Source organism: Neoarthrinium moseri, assembly GCF_022829205.1.
Source record: "Neoarthrinium moseri strain CBS 164.80 chromosome Unknown scaffold87_Wmoseri_CBS_16480, whole genome shotgun sequence".
Taxonomy (NCBI): Eukaryota; Fungi; Ascomycota; class Sordariomycetes; order Amphisphaeriales; family Apiosporaceae; genus Neoarthrinium; species Neoarthrinium moseri.
Window position 1 is genome coordinate 84,388 of NW_026055201.1, and position 15,011 is coordinate 99,398.

Sequence of the window (15,011 nt, forward strand, 5' to 3'; positions counted from 1 at the left end):
ATCGGGATAACCTCGCTATATCCGGGCCTCAAGAGTGCACCACTTCCTAAAATGTATGAGTAGTCCTTCTCGCATAGACACAAACGCGTCACAGGTGTCATACTGATCCACATCCCTCCACCTTATCTCCTATTATCAGATCTCCCGCCTAGTTTGTTAGTTCGGTGTCATATTTCTTCAGCTATAGTAACGTGGTAACGGATGTGAGCCTTGTGAAAATGGAGAGATAATGTCTGGGGATAGCCCACCAACTGCTGCACCAAAAGTATAAGTGACTGGTCGGACGATCTGTCACTGAGTGGGTTTATCTAAACCACTGCTATGGCTAGTCTACACGAGGCTATAATGGGGAATGGTGGCCGTCCCGCATCACACAACCTCGTAGCGAAGTTGAGGGTCGTAGACAGCCTGACTTAGCTACCTCAGTTACATTGGTCAGCACAATCATCGTGCGAGCTTCGATAAGTAATCCCCTGTTCTTTTACGTTGCATTCGTCACGTCGTCGGGCTAAGTCCGATGCGCAATTGCAGTCCTCACTATGAAGTAAACTTGTTGCATGATACAATTGCGAGGGGTAATTGCGTAACACACATTGATCGGGGCCCCACTCCGAGATGCCACATGGTGCTTTGACGTGACGAATGCCCGGTATAGCGCCGTAAGGCAGCAGCCTTTACCTGCAACGCGCCATGAAGAAAAACATAACACGGTCAATGAGTTCATATTACAAGCAATTCGAAATACACAAAAGCTTTTCCTGTACAGCGACATGGCAAGCAGCAATCACAGCGGTGAAACGGTGCAGGCTCTCAATGGAGGCAGTGCCGATCTGGGCAATGGAAAGAAACAAATATTTCTCAACGCATTTGATATGTCAACTATTGGACATCTATCACCAGGCCAATGGAAGGTTAATGAAGCCATAAGAAGCTTCGAGACAACATGTTCTAATCGGTCTACAGAATCCGGCCGACAAGTCTGCCACAAAGCGAACTCTCAATTACTGGATTGAATTAGCAAAACTACTGGAAAAGGGTGGATTCAACGCTCTCTTCTTGGCAGACACTTATGGAGGTTATGATACCTACGAGCAGAGTCTTGACAATTGCATCAGGCGCGCTGCGCAATGGCCTATGACCGACCCAACAATTGTACGTCATTGCTGAAAGGCATCATACTTGCCTGACTAATAAGTAGTCATAGCCGATTACAGCTATGGCAGCAGTAACGAAGAACCTCAGTTTTGCCATCACTGCATCAACTTCCTTTGAGCCTCCATTCCTACTAGCGAAAAGGTTCTCGTCCCTAGATCATTTCACTCAAGGGCGGTTCGGCTGGAACATTGTCACTTCTTGGAAAAAGGCAGCCTTCAAGGCAATCGGCCTAGAAAACCCAATTGAGCACGATGAAAGATACCGTCAGGCAGATGAATACCTTCGGGTATTGTATAAGTAAGTCTGATCAATCTGGTCCAGAAAGCCACAGGCTCATCATTCCAGGCTATGGGAGGGATCCTGGGCAGAAGATGCCATTTCGCCAGACCCTGCTAATGACAGCTATGCGGACCCTGATAAAATCCGAACCATTAAGCATCAGGGAAAGTATTACACACTTGATTCGCGACATATTGTCGACCCGTCGCCTCAGAGAACTCCATTTCTCTTCCAAGCTGGGACATCCTCTGCAGGATCAGAGTTTGCTGCTACCCACGCAGAGGGTATTTTCGTGTCACCACACTCACCCACGGTGCTCAAACCCAAGATCGAGAAGATTCGCGAGCTAGCAGCCGCCAAAGGCCGTGATCCTCGTTCAGTCAAGTTCTTTGGCACTTATACCCCGATTTTAGGGCGCACGGAAGAGGAAGCCCAGGCTAAGTACGAAGAACTCAAGAAGTATGCTTCCACAATTGGAGGGCTTGTGCTTGTCAGTGGATGGACAGGGATCGATCTATCCAAGGTGCCACTGGACCAAGAGCTCACTGCAGCAGACTCAGTGGAACAACACAAGGTACGGAGCATGCTCGATGCCTTCACGACAACTAGTGAGCATGTGCCAAAATGGACGCCAAGGGTAATTGCAGAGAATGCAGCGATTGGTGGTTTAGGCCCGGTGGGAATCGGTAGTGCAAAAACAGTGGCTGATGATATGGTCCGATGGATTCAGGAAGCCGACCTTGACGGTTTCAATATTGGATACGTTACAACCCCTGGAACATTCGAAGATGTAGTAGAACTATTAATCCCGGAGCTACGACGCCGGGGGATCTATCCCGACTTACCTAAGGGCGATGAGCAGCGAACGGCAAGAGAGAGGGTCTACGGGGAAGGGCAAAGGGGGTTGAGGGAAGATCACCCTGGGTCGGTGTACAAGTACGATAGGTACCAGGAAGATGCCCCCTGAACGTCCGAAGGAACCAACACTACGAAGGGGAATATTTAGTTCAAGAGCACTTGGCTGGAACACCGTGACATAATTTCCAAAATCAGTACAAAAGCGAACAAGCAATATCGGCGGGTTTTGAGCCGGGATCATGGCGCAATCGGTGCCGACGGGCCCCCCGAATTGTCGATCTGAGATATACCTCAACACTCGCGCATTGATTGGCAATTTGCCTGGAGAAGTAGAAACCCCAATCTCTTTCCGATTTACGAGGATGCTAGATCTTCTGCCAAGTGCCTCAACTGCAATCGTTAATCTGCTGTACAACGCAACCCCGCATCGGCATTGCGTGATCATTGCTCCAGTTGCGTGATCCGTTACACTACGGGACCCGCCGCAGATCTGTATTAGTCCGCTTCCGCATGGTGCCGGAAGATATAGGGATACAAGCCTCCTCACTTTTCGACCAGCGTGGACATATTCCATGGGCGCAAAATACGAAATGGCTGGACTGAGCGGGATCCACAGACGGAAGAGCCTTGTTCTCAATGCATTTGTAGAAATGTGTAAATATCGCTTTCCAATTCGAAATACGGCGAGCAGCTGATGGAAGACAACAGGCAGTGGGCACCAGTCTCCAGGACTTTGGAGGCATCCCGACGATCAGTCATGGCGTTTCAATGATGTGTCCCACTGGGTTGAGCTTGCAAAACTTCTTGAGGAAGCCAAGTTCCATGGCATCTTCATTGCAGATGTCCTCGGTATGAAACCCAAACCATATGCAGACTTTTTGGCAGAGTACTAATAACAATAGGCGGCTACGACGTCTACAGCTCTTCATTGGACCCTGCAAAAATCTCGGGTGCACAATGGCCTGTCAACGAACCTCTGGCAATCATCTCAGCAATGGCGGCCGTGACGAAGAGTATCGGATTTGGTGTGACGGTATCAACGACCTATGAACAACCTTACCATTTAGCCAGAAGGCTCTCTACCATCGACCATCTGAGTAGTGGTCGTATAGGATGGAATGTAAGTCACGTGAACTGACCACCCTACCACTTCACTGACTGTAGTGTAGATCGTGACGAGCTACCTCGATTCTGCAGCTAAAAACATGGGGCTCACCGAGCAGCCGCAAGTCAGTAGCTTGAAGACCGAGCATTGACTCTCAGCTGATATATGATCTAGCATGACGATCGTTACGCTCAGGCAGAGGAGTACATCAAGGTGATGTACAAGTTATTTGAATCTTCCTGGAGAGACGATGCTGTGAAGCTTGATAGACAAAGCGGCATCTACACCGAACCAGAGCTGGTGCGGCAGATCAACCACGAGGGCAGGTTCTTCAAGGTGCCTGGCCCACACATCTGCCAACCAAGCCCACAAAGGACACCACTCCTCCTCCAGGCTGGGACTTCTCGGGCCGGCAAACAGTTTGCAGCACAACATGCCGAGGCAATCTTTGTGTCCGCGCACGCCCCAGCAGTGTGTGCGAAGAGCATCGCTGAGGTTCGGGAGCTGGCAAAGACGCAATATGGCCGCGACCCTGCCAACATCAAGGTTTTAGCACTCGTAACTCCCATTTTGGGACACACTTCTGAGGAAGCTCATGCGAAATTGGCGGATTACCGGCAATATGCATCTCACGAGGGAGCATTAGCGCTATTTGGCGGATGGACCGGAATCGACCTGAGTAAATACGGTGACGATGAGGAGCTACGACATGTTGAAAGCAATGCTGTCAAGTACGTAGAGATCATTTCAAATGACGCTCGGAGCTCATATTTCCAGGTCAACCGTTGAAGGTTATGCCCGGTTTTCACCAGGAACATCAAAGTGGACAAAGCACACCATTGCCGAGCATGTCAGTCTTGGAGGCAATGGGCCCATCATTGTTGGTACCCCAACTGAAGTTGCTGATGGTCTGGAAATATGGCTGCAGGAAGCTGACGTTGACGGCTTCAACTTTGTAAGTCGTGTTTCGACATCAGGACAGACCCGGCCCGCTAACACTGTCGACAGGCTTATGCTCTCTTCCCACAGTCCTTCAAAGATATTATCGACCTATTGCTCCCTGAATTGCAAAAGCGTGGTTTATTCTGGGACGAATATGCAGTTCCCAATGGCACGTATCGAGAAAACTTCTACCAAAAGTCTGGGCAAAGTCAGCCGTTGGAAGAGCATGTGGCATCCAAATATAGATGGAAAGCTGGAGTTCCCGCAAACCAGCACCGCATTCCTGAATGAAGAAATAATGACTTGCATTACAAGACGTCTGGGATACAACTGAGTCTCACAGGGATATCTGAACTAGCAGATAGCTATGAGCAGCTGTATGTGGGCATAGCAACTGGAAGCTACCATTATGGAACACGAGACAAGGTCAATACTCTGGCCAATTTTACAAGCTCATATTTTCTATAGCTCCTAGCTAATGCATCGCATTTTGTTTAAGAACTTATGGAAGTAAAGTCTGCTACACGGCACAAACCCGTTGTTATTGCTACATGACTTTGTGAAGTGCATCTGGTACACATCAGCTCTGTGTCTGGAACGAGTAGATGCTCATTTATCTACAGGCTCCAGCGCTCCTTGAGCATGTCCGCGCATTTCTCACCAATGCCGTAAGCTGGCATCTGAGTATGGCCTCCGTGAAGCGTAGGCATAATGCTGCAGTCTGCAACCCTCAAATTTTTGACCCCTTTGACAACAAGTGTTTCATCCACGACAGCAGCTGGGTTGTCAGACTTCCCCATTGCGCAGGTTCCAGCAGCGTGATAACCTTTGGTTAGAAGATAGTCAGTCAAAAAAAGGCTCGCTACATATCGTCCACGGACCGTGAAGAGCACTTACACGTTGTGGCATTCTCCCGAACGTATGGGATCCATTCTTCTCTCGAGGTGTACTTATGATGAGTCAGGTCCGACGGCCAGGAACCCTTCACAATGTTCTTGGTTCCACTTCCTTCCATGACAATCTCGTTACCAAAACGACATGCCTCTGCTAGTACTTCCACATCTAGCGGATCCGTGAGGTATCCACAGTCGACCTTCGGCCCGTCAAGCGGGTTTGAGCTCCTCAATGCCACTGTGCCTCTTGAGCGGGGAGAGAACAGCTCCGCGATCATGCTGAAGGCGTGCTTGTGATCAATGGGAAATTTGTCAAACTGTTTGGGGCCTCCATAGCATTCGGTATTCCAGAATTCCACATTCGGCTGCTGAGAAGTTAGGCCCATAGGGTCTCGGCCAGGCTGGCGAGGCGCCGTGTTCCACAAGGTTGAATCGGAAAGGCGCTCGTCTAGCCGAGCGTAACCGAAAACTCCAAAGGGAAAAGTTGACAAGAAGCCGGTCTTTGTGTCCTTCCATTGCTGGTAGGAGGACGCGATCGCGTTGTCGTGATAAGCCAGGTGGTCGTTGGTTAACCCCGCTTTCTCTGTCTCATAGAACATGAAGACAATCAGATGGTCTATTAGGTTTTGACCAACAGCAGGAAGATTGACTAGAACATCGATACCGAGACTCTGCAAATGATCCTTATTTCCGATGCCGGAGCGATTCAATATGTTGGGGCTGCAGTAAGCTCCTCCACTGATGATGACTTCCTTTTTGGCTCGAAGGTCGGCGGAAGTACCGTCTGGTTTGATTACCTTGACACCGATAGCCTGCAGATTTCCGTCTGGAATCTGTTCGAATAATATCTTATCGACGTGGGTTTCAACCAAGATTGTGACGTTGCCCCGATGTTTGCTGTTAGTGATGTAATCCGCACCTGTAGTGCGGATCCCCTGATGAACAGTCCGTGGAACGTGGCCACAACCATGGGGGTTCATCCCGTGAGAAAACATATCAGGATCCAAGGGCATTCCCTTTGAAACCATGGATTCCAAAACCAGGTCCGATATGGGCGCCAAGTCATGAGGCTCGCTGTGTAGTGGTCCATCGTATCCGTGGGACTCAGTGTCATGGCTGAACCATGGTTTGGAGTGGAAAGTCTCAGCCTGACCCAGGTGGAAACACCTCAGCATGTGCATCTTTGCGAATCTGGATGAATGCTGACTGTAGACTGACCTTGCGCATGTATTTGAAGAACTCCTCGCCACTCCAGCCCTTGAGTCCCCAATCGTCAAAATCCTGCTTTGAGCCACGAATGCAGAGGGTGCCGTTACATCCAGAGCATCCCCCAAGATATTTACCTCTGCTCAGCTTGATCTCCCGGCCCTGGATACCGTCTCCTTTCTCTGAAGTAATGTTCCAGTCAGTCTCTTTATCAAACAGCTGTGACCATCTAATTAACATGTCAGTATACGAACACAAAAACTACAAAGTAGGGACTGCTCACCCTCCTGCCATCTGCGTATTCTCAAGATTCTCATTATGCTGTCCTGCCTCAATCACCAGAACTCGAACATTCTGATTTTCAGCAAGTCGGCCAGCGACAACACATCCACTCGTGCCGCCTCTGGTTTTGTCAGCCATCAGGAAAGGAGGAATGCGGGGTTGGTTTCGTACCCGCATACGATGAAATCAAACTCGCATTCGTTGTCTGTGATGGAGCCCATCTTCTTCTTGTTTACCTGGAAAGTACTATGCTGGACTTTCTCAAGATACCACAGGTCAAATTGCCATCTAGGAGATTGATGCAACATTAATAAGACAAGACTATCTACCTTCAGGACGAGCGGTTTGAAATAGAGGGGCTATGCATCCTTAAGACCTACTGAGACTTGCATATGTGGACTTTGTCAATTGAGCCTTGGCCTTAGTCAAGCCCCATTTTAGGGCGGAAACAAACCAATTATCGCTCCTATCCTCTAGGAAGACCATGGTACGAATGCAGGTCGGAATCGGAATCGGAATGGAACCTCACGTGGCCCCGGGGAAACAGTGCTTGGTATTGGCGCGATCTCACCAGTGGTTGCTTTGACGCCGTCGGGGGGGCTTAAGAAGGCCCCTAGACTAGCGACATGTGACAAACTGAGGATCAGAGCATATCCATGCAGTATTTCCTAGGTTTTGCCGTGAAGGAGTGTACCATAACGACAAGTGAGAGAGACCTACGAGGATGACCGGGCGAAGGGGGACAATGACTCTGTTTTCTTTACTCACAGCCGGCCTGTTGCGAGAACCATGGGAACGAGTATTGGTATTGAGTATTCTAGCCACTTCCCTGCTAGGAGCCTTTATCTTAGCTACAACAGAATTTCACAAAACATCATCAATCGTAGCTATACTAGGGTAAGTAGGAAGGCAGACTTTGGGAATCAAGGACCTTGTTGAGATTTCCACGAAAGGTACCTGGTGCGATGTATAGGGGGCGAAAAGTGTGTGTAGAAAGAACTGAACATAGAGGGAGCTTTACCTTATATTATCGCAGCAGCTGCCCGCAGCTGCTAGTCCACTTGATCCGTCTTGGGCCTCGCATCAGCATCACAACTTTTGGCATCAATGGGGTGTAAGAAAGCTTTCGAAAAGCTCTGGAAGTAACGCTTCAGTGCTTTCAACATGTGTGCAGTTCCACAGAGGAAGCTACTCGGACACAAGTTGGGCTGCTGTATCAATAAAAACGCAAAGGGTATACCATTGCTTTAGTGCAGCTGCGAGTGTCGCCGTAGTGCTGCCGAAAGGTTCTCCAGTACAACCCGCCAGGCCACGACAGTCCCTGCAAGCTCATTCCTGGGCTCGCGGGCAGCCCACTTTCTGCCAAGCCTGACCGCCTGTGACCTAGGAACCTTCAAGCCTTAAGCCCGGAAGCTTCCAATCTAGCGCTGACTGTATTATTACATTGGCTCATGAATACTTCGTTGGCAGCTTTGTCTATGCAATTGGTCTCGGTGGTAGTGCCTTCGAGATGCCGACATGGTTTTCCCGAGTCCAGCTTGTGCAACTTGCAAGAAACGTCGTATCAAGGTTAGTTCACAGTCAGTTGTTGTCGTTGAATCTGAAGCTGACGGCACGCTTTCAGTGCGACACGGTGAGACCCACCTGTAACCGCTGTAGCAGCGCCGACCGGCGCTGTATCTGGACCTCAACAACGGAAGCCTCTGGGCTGTCTTTCAGAATCGAGAATGCATATGCTAAGGGCGAGGCACGGCGCCCGCGAAAAGCATTGTCTGTTAACAGTCCACAATTTTTCGACACGCCAATACCACCAACGCTGCTTGAGACGAACGAAACCCATGCGTTAAACTTTTGGATGCAGAATTGGACAGGCAAACCCAGCGATGTTCCAGATATTGGTCGGGAGTACCTGACCTACGTTCCAAGCTACTGGAAATCTTCTAGTGAGGATTCAGCTCTTCGTTTGGCCGTCTCAGCTTTGTCCCTAACTGTGTTCGGGAGGGTGCATAACGTTGTGGGAGCTATTGCGCAGGGCGAGACGTATTACGCCAAGGTGATAAGGAAGACTCAAAGCGACATACAAGATCTCGACCATGCGGACACGGATGCGCTTGTGCTTGCTACTATGTTGATGACTCATTATGAAGTAAGTTTTTCCTAAACAGGGTCATTTTTCCACAGAAGGATGTTGATTGAGACATAGACTTGCACGTACAATCAGTCCATCCAAGCCAGCCAATCCTATTCAGTCCGTGCTGGAAGTCAAGCCGGGGCCCGGTTCTGGGGGCATATGTGCCACTACCTAGGGACAGCAGGTTTGATAAAGACACAGGAGCTGCAAGAGAAACAGCAGTCACAGAGCCTAGATCTCTATCGATCTGTTCGTAGACCGATCGTAGGTCCATACCTTCCTGTACAGTGCATTCGATCATGGATCGATTCTGATGTATGGTCTTAGATCCGGGCAGCTATTCTCCGCGGTGTGAATGTCCAAGGATGGCTGAAAGATGCCACTCTCTTTGGCGAAGAAGGCCCAGTATTGAGGCTAGACGCATTGATGGTCCGCGTAGCCGACCTTCGCGCCAAAGCGTTACAGTTGCAGAATCTCGACATAACGACTCGTAATAACGCGTCCTGGGCTATGTTCTTCGAGAGCCAACTTTTGAACCTAGAGCTTTCATCGTGGCGACAGACCACCACCGACGATTTCAAGCTCTCCAACTTTTCTTTCACCCAGTTCAGCCAAGATGGACCACTTTGGCCATGCAGCATAACCTATGGCTATAGATCATACAGTCACGCTGCCATTTGGATTCGATATTATGCTGTATGCATGATCGCCCACAGCTTAATACTAAGGATGATCACTGGGCTTGATCAGCACAGGGTTCAAGTGCCACACCTCACCGAACAGCTACGCAGGTCTACAACTGCAATTCACGAGTTAGCAACTGAAATATGCTGCAGCATTCCATACTTCTTCAACTTCAGTCTCCCTTCTAACGACAGCCTGACTCCCAAAGTTGTAACTCACCTAGCCTGGCCTCTAGCTGTGGGTATTAGCGTTGAGGCAGTCCCAGAGGACAGAAAGTACTGGTTCCGCCATACCCTTGCGACTATCGCAACAGCTCTCGGAGATGGAGTACTTGAATGCATTGCTAGGGGGGAGGAGTTCGATATCTAATTAGCGCAAATAATCTACATGAGGATGAGCCACTCAAAAGCCACTCGCAAGAAATTAGTCGTGTCCAACAACCTTCCTTGGTACGTATGATTCCTCCAGGAACTCTACCTCATCGGTAGTCAAGGACTTGTCGCGCATCTCGCAAGCTTCCTTAATTTTGTCAACCGAGTTCATGCCGACGATTGGCACTGACCCTTTGCTCTTGTGCCACGCTAACGCAACATGTATCATCTCCCATCCCTTCTTCTCTGCCAGTTCTTGAACTCTCCGTATGATTTCTGCATCATCCCCAGTTGTATCGGGATGATGGGCCGATGGTCGCTTAGATCTGGCAGACTTATCCCATCCCGCTGGACGAGCGAGCCGCCCACCATAAAGAGGCGACCATGGGATAATGCCCACTCCTGTCTCCTTGCAGAATCGGATCATCTCTCGCTCCTCCTCTCGGTAACAGAGGTTGTAGTAGTTCTGCATGCTAACGAACTTGGTCCAGCCGTTCTTCTCAGCAGTGAACTGTAGCTGGGCGAACTGTGTTGCCCACATTGAGCTAGCCCCAATATATCGCACTTTTCCAGCCTCAATAAGTTCGTGCAATACTTTCATAGTCTCTTCCGGTGGAGTTTCGTGGTCGTAACGGTGAATTTGAAGCACGTCAATATAGGTGGTTCCAAGCCGTTTGAGAGACCCCTCGACAGCTGCGAGGATAGCACTGCGAGATAGACCTAAACATTACGCGTAAGCACTCTAACACTGATAACTACCAAACGGGATACTCTTACCTCCTTGGTTGACATAGTCCTTGCTTTTCTCCAGCACGTTTGGATAAGCATTACCAATGACGGCCGGCTCTTCGCCTACAGGATAAAAGCACTTGGTCATGATGATGACCTTGTTGCGCGGAATGTTGAACTTCCTGATAGCCTTTCCAATAATCTCCTCGCCCAGGCCACTGTTGTATGTATTGGCCGTGTCCCAAGTGTTAATGCCACGATCATAGGCAGCTTTGAGGAGCTCAAGGGAGGGTTCCTCGTCTAGAGCCCAAGCCGCAACCTTGGTGGAGCCGAGAGCCATGGCGCCTAAGATGGGCCATGATATCCTGAGCCCGGAGGAACCAAGTCTGACATAATCGACCTTGGTGGACTCTAAGGACTTTGTGACAGGTTCTGGAATAGGGATACCGTACTTAGACATGATTGCAAAGTGATTGCGGCAGTGAAAGGTGTTTCAGAGTTCAACTTGGGAGGAGTGTACTTTGCAAGTGTGGTTTGTGTCGACGGAAATGGGTTTTGAACCGCGGGACATGGCTACTATATATACTTTCAATACACAATACCCACCTCCATTCCTTTCGCGTAAGAAAACAATCTGTCTGCTTTGCAGGCCTGGACTTAAGGCTTCAAGATGTCCGAGTCTTGCGCATACCTTGGTAGTTATAGAGGGGCTTTGACGAAATAAGCATTTAGCGTCATACGGTAACCCCACAGCTCGCGGGTTTGTCTGGAAAAGGGAAGGCGCCTGCAAGCGCCGGCTTAGCCTCATTCCTCATTCCCGCTACGGAGGGCACAGTTCGAACGCACTTGAATGATGGGCGATCAAGATCCCGTGACTTTTCGAGACCTTTTGTTATTAGGTGGGAACCAACTTGCCATGCGCGGATAGCTCAAGACAAAGCCATCACGGCTGAATAGCAGAGGAGCTAAGGTGTCTATCTTCCATCCGCCGTCTCGTATTGAGCATCAGCAACTTCTTGAAATGCAAAGAAACTCGCCTGAAACTCGCCTAAATCGATCCAAGCCTCAACTCTTCGATGAAAATATCAGCCGCCTTCTCCCCAATAACCAACGCTGTGTGGTTGGTGTTCGCAGCCACATTATGCGGAGCAATGCTCAGGTCAGCAATCTTCAGGCCTTGGACTCCATATACATTGAGATTTCCATCGACGACTCCCAACTGATCACGAGCTCGCATTTTGCACGTGCCGAGCGAGTGCCATGTCGTGTTCACGTTTTCGCGAAGCCATTTCTCAATCACCATGTCGTCAGCTGCTGAGTAAACTATATCCGCTATGTCGGCAGCAAGTGGCCCGTCGGTAAGCTTCGTACACGCTGCGCCAGACTCAGCCGGAAAGGGAGGGTGGCACTGAGCCATTTCACCTCGGTACGATGGCATGCGCCGAATTACCTCTCGTTGCTTCTTATATAACCAAACATGCTTCTTAACATCGAGCTGCCCTTCATCTGTAAAGAAGCCAGTCTCAAAATCAACTGGGTCTCCCAGCTTCGGACCTGTAATGTGGACATCCCCACGAGAAAACGGGTAGAGGGTGAAGCATGTGGTAGCGAGGCAGGGGTCGCCTGTGGCAAGGCTGGGGTCTCCTGGAAACCTATTCGATTGTTAGACTGGACACTTTCAAGTTCGTAATGATGGGTGGCTGATGCTTACCCGACAAGTACGGAGATGATTGCGAGAGGTTTATCCGGGAAGTTCTTGAACTCCTTGTCCCATGCTTGCTGGAATTCAGGTCCAAGGGCTTGAACCTCTTCGTCGCTAGGGCGGACTTTAGTCTGTATTTCTTGAGCATTCCACCCGAGTATTCTGTGATTGCTCTTTATAAGGTTCTCAAAACTGCCCATACGCCCAAAAACCAGTGCATCAAGCGTATCGGTTGGATCCAAAGTGTTTAGGTATGGGTAGACTAAGATGTGATGATCCTCATACCCTCTACCGACGCCTGGAAGGTCAACAACTACTTCAATAGTTGCTTGCTCGAGGATTTTCTTCGACCCAACACCAGAACGCTCTAGAAGAGACGGAGTGCACAGAGCTCCCGAAGATGCAACAACGAGTCTTCTTGCCTTGATTCTGGAAGTTAATGCACCATCCTCGCCTTTGTGGAATAATGGATTAGGCCTGACTTCAACTCCAACAGCTCGCTTCTGGTCGTCAATCAAAACCCGCGTAACCTGTGTCTCAACAAGCACATGTAGGTTGGGATGCTTTCCGTCGCGGAGTCGAGGATGTAGGTAGCATGTCGCTGCGTCTTGGCGCCTACCGCTTGGCGAGATGAACCGATTCGCCCTCCATAGAGCGTTGACAGATTGCTGGTCTTCAACCTCACGCCATCCCATCTTCTCGGCTGCTGCAATGTATTCATCTTGGACGCGTTCTGAGCCATAGGTGCCACGTGACACGTGGATTGGGCCGTCGTTTCCGTGGATGCCTTTTGCATCCTCACCGTGGAATGTCTCAGGCTATGAAATCAAGGTCATCATTTGTACTTTGGTAGGAAAATTAAAGGTGGTACCTTTTTTAGATATGGTAAAATCTCTTTGGCCGTCCAACCCGGTGTTCCCCATGAGTCCCAGTCACATGGGTGTGCGCGGCTGTACATCATCAAGTTGATCGATGACCCACCTCCGAGTACACTACCCGTTGGCAAAGGGAGCACTCTATCCGCTACGTGGACGGATTTCTTGGTCTCATGGAATTGTACTGCCTTGCTGCCAGGGGCAAGGTTTTCCAGGAAGAGTGCAGGATACTGGATGGTGGGCGTTTCATTATTTGGGCCGCTTTCGACAACCAGGATTGACAGTTCTGGATCAGCATCAGCCAGTCGTGAAGCAACAACGCAACCAGCAGTGCCGCCTTGTAACAGGGAGTTGGTCAGTATGATCATAGCACGTCACCATAATGGACAGGCCAACCCCTACCTCCCGCAATGATTATGTCGACCTCCTGGATCGCGACTGGAAGTTTGGTGTACAATCCCATGATGTGTGAGATTCAGTAGATTTATAATACCGCCGAATTCTTTGGTAGCAGCGTCATCTCGCTTGCGGAGTGGTAGATGTGACTTCTTTTGATCTTTACGTTGAGCAGCAGCAAGGGAGTCTGCGGGCTGTCATATCATCAAGTGCCCAAAGAAGTAACTGCTTACGCCGCGCCTCGCGACCCCGCTTTGTTACTTATGCCACCAGTGAGTAGACTAGAATAGTTTGAAGGTTAATCTTTGAACTTGCGTCTTGCCGGAAGTGAAACCGAGTACATTTAGTACTTTGACCAGTCCTATCTACGCATCCAACGGAGTAGTTCTCATCTGATTACTCTTTGTCGTTGGGTCGTCTTGCCCCGTATAATGCACCAAACATCTGACGGTAAGATGTTTGACATGACCCTTTCTAAATGACCAACGAAGCCATAATTAGGCGGTGCTTAACTCACTGGATTTCGATGATTAGAGCGATCCAGAAACTCTATAGGTTTGATGCTCAGGATCAAAACATGATATGTGCTTGGCCAGCCTCGTCTCCTGCGCGGTGATGGTATTAAGAGAATCCAGTGGCGATAGCTGACTTTATACACACTGCGATTCTTGGATGACGCCTTCATGACGTCTCGTCTAGGGTGCCCAATGACCTCTTCATCTCACTCAGCCCCAATTGCAAGCATTGCTAGTCTCCTACTTGTTATACGACCCAGTGGTTTTCCGCATGCGTATCTATTCATTGGCTCTATGACAACGTCAATCCGACCACCAACAGCAATAGCCAAATTCAATTTCTGCTAAGGAGTCTCGGCTCGTCATGAAGGGCTTCACCATCAGCGTCGAAACATTCGCTCATAGGGATTTCTAGGTCATTTGTGCAAATGATAGCAACAACTGTCGCTGGAGACTTGAATGCGAAGATTGAGCAAGTGGGCTCTCTGGTCACGTTGGAGATCATCAGGAGCGGCAAACTCTTATGGAGTGCAGATGTGTAGGTGCTCGTCATCTTCATATCCTACTGGGGAGTACCGGATAGTAAAGGTGACCTACTTACGACGCACCTTGCGTTATTCTCATCGTTAATTACATCCATCAAAGAGTATTAATTGAAGATAATTCATATCGACGCAAGTCATCGTAGAAGGGCAACTTGACGGGAGCCGAGCAAGCAAGGGGGTGGCGTAGACGCAGCTTATCCTGCGGGGCTCGGACTTAATGAGCAGCTGAAGTGCCATCGTCCGACGACGGTCCGCTCTAGTGGGGTATATATAGAGGTTCCTCGACTCGCTTAGCAAAACCAGAATATCTCCCACCTGTTGTGCACCATCAAGTAAAGTCAAG

At 49.5% G+C, this 15,011-nt stretch overlaps 6 protein-coding genes across 6 annotated transcripts; 3 read left to right on the forward strand and 3 right to left on the reverse strand.

Annotated features, from left to right (window-relative positions):
- Window positions 1–770: 770 nt before the first annotated feature.
- On the forward strand, window positions 771–2,401 carry JN550_012498 (uncharacterized protein; the record flags this gene model as incomplete). Its single annotated transcript, XM_049310980.1, has 4 exons — window positions 771–911; window positions 964–1,152; window positions 1,205–1,452; window positions 1,501–2,401. The coding sequence occupies 4 exons, from the start codon at window positions 771–773 to the stop codon at window positions 2,399–2,401; spliced, it is 1,479 nt and encodes a 492-aa protein (XP_049165542.1).
- Window positions 2,402–2,882: 481 nt separating this feature from the next.
- JN550_012499 (uncharacterized protein) lies at window positions 2,883–4,630 on the forward strand (the record flags this gene model as incomplete). The annotated part of the gene is made up of 7 exons (XM_049310981.1): window positions 2,883–2,946; window positions 3,001–3,141; window positions 3,195–3,412; window positions 3,462–3,521; window positions 3,572–4,128; window positions 4,175–4,352; window positions 4,406–4,630. The coding sequence occupies 7 exons, from the start codon at window positions 2,883–2,885 to the stop codon at window positions 4,628–4,630; spliced, it is 1,443 nt and encodes a 480-aa protein (XP_049165543.1).
- A 326-nt stretch (window positions 4,631–4,956) lies between these two features.
- Window positions 4,957–6,941, reverse strand: JN550_012500 (uncharacterized protein; the record flags this gene model as incomplete). The annotated part of the gene is made up of 5 exons (XM_049310982.1): window positions 4,957–5,165; window positions 5,237–6,380; window positions 6,451–6,667; window positions 6,722–6,841; window positions 6,892–6,941. 5 exons carry the CDS (start codon window positions 6,939–6,941, stop codon window positions 4,957–4,959), a joined length of 1,740 nt encoding a protein of 579 aa, XP_049165544.1.
- Window positions 6,942–8,238: 1,297 nt separating this feature from the next.
- On the forward strand, window positions 8,239–9,904 carry JN550_012501 (uncharacterized protein; the record flags this gene model as incomplete). Its single annotated transcript, XM_049310983.1, has 3 exons — window positions 8,239–8,289; window positions 8,345–8,866; window positions 9,179–9,904. The coding sequence occupies 3 exons, from the start codon at window positions 8,239–8,241 to the stop codon at window positions 9,902–9,904; spliced, it is 1,299 nt and encodes a 432-aa protein (XP_049165545.1).
- Window positions 9,905–9,958: 54 nt separating this feature from the next.
- Window positions 9,959–11,095, reverse strand: JN550_012502 (uncharacterized protein; the record flags this gene model as incomplete). The annotated part of the gene is made up of 2 exons (XM_049310984.1): window positions 9,959–10,626; window positions 10,684–11,095. The coding sequence occupies 2 exons, from the start codon at window positions 11,093–11,095 to the stop codon at window positions 9,959–9,961; spliced, it is 1,080 nt and encodes a 359-aa protein (XP_049165546.1).
- A 588-nt stretch (window positions 11,096–11,683) lies between these two features.
- On the reverse strand, window positions 11,684–13,675 carry JN550_012503 (uncharacterized protein; the record flags this gene model as incomplete). The annotated part of the gene is made up of 4 exons (XM_049310985.1): window positions 11,684–12,287; window positions 12,347–13,155; window positions 13,209–13,549; window positions 13,615–13,675. 4 exons carry the CDS (start codon window positions 13,673–13,675, stop codon window positions 11,684–11,686), a joined length of 1,815 nt encoding a protein of 604 aa, XP_049165547.1.
- Window positions 13,676–15,011: the final 1,336 nt, after the last annotated feature.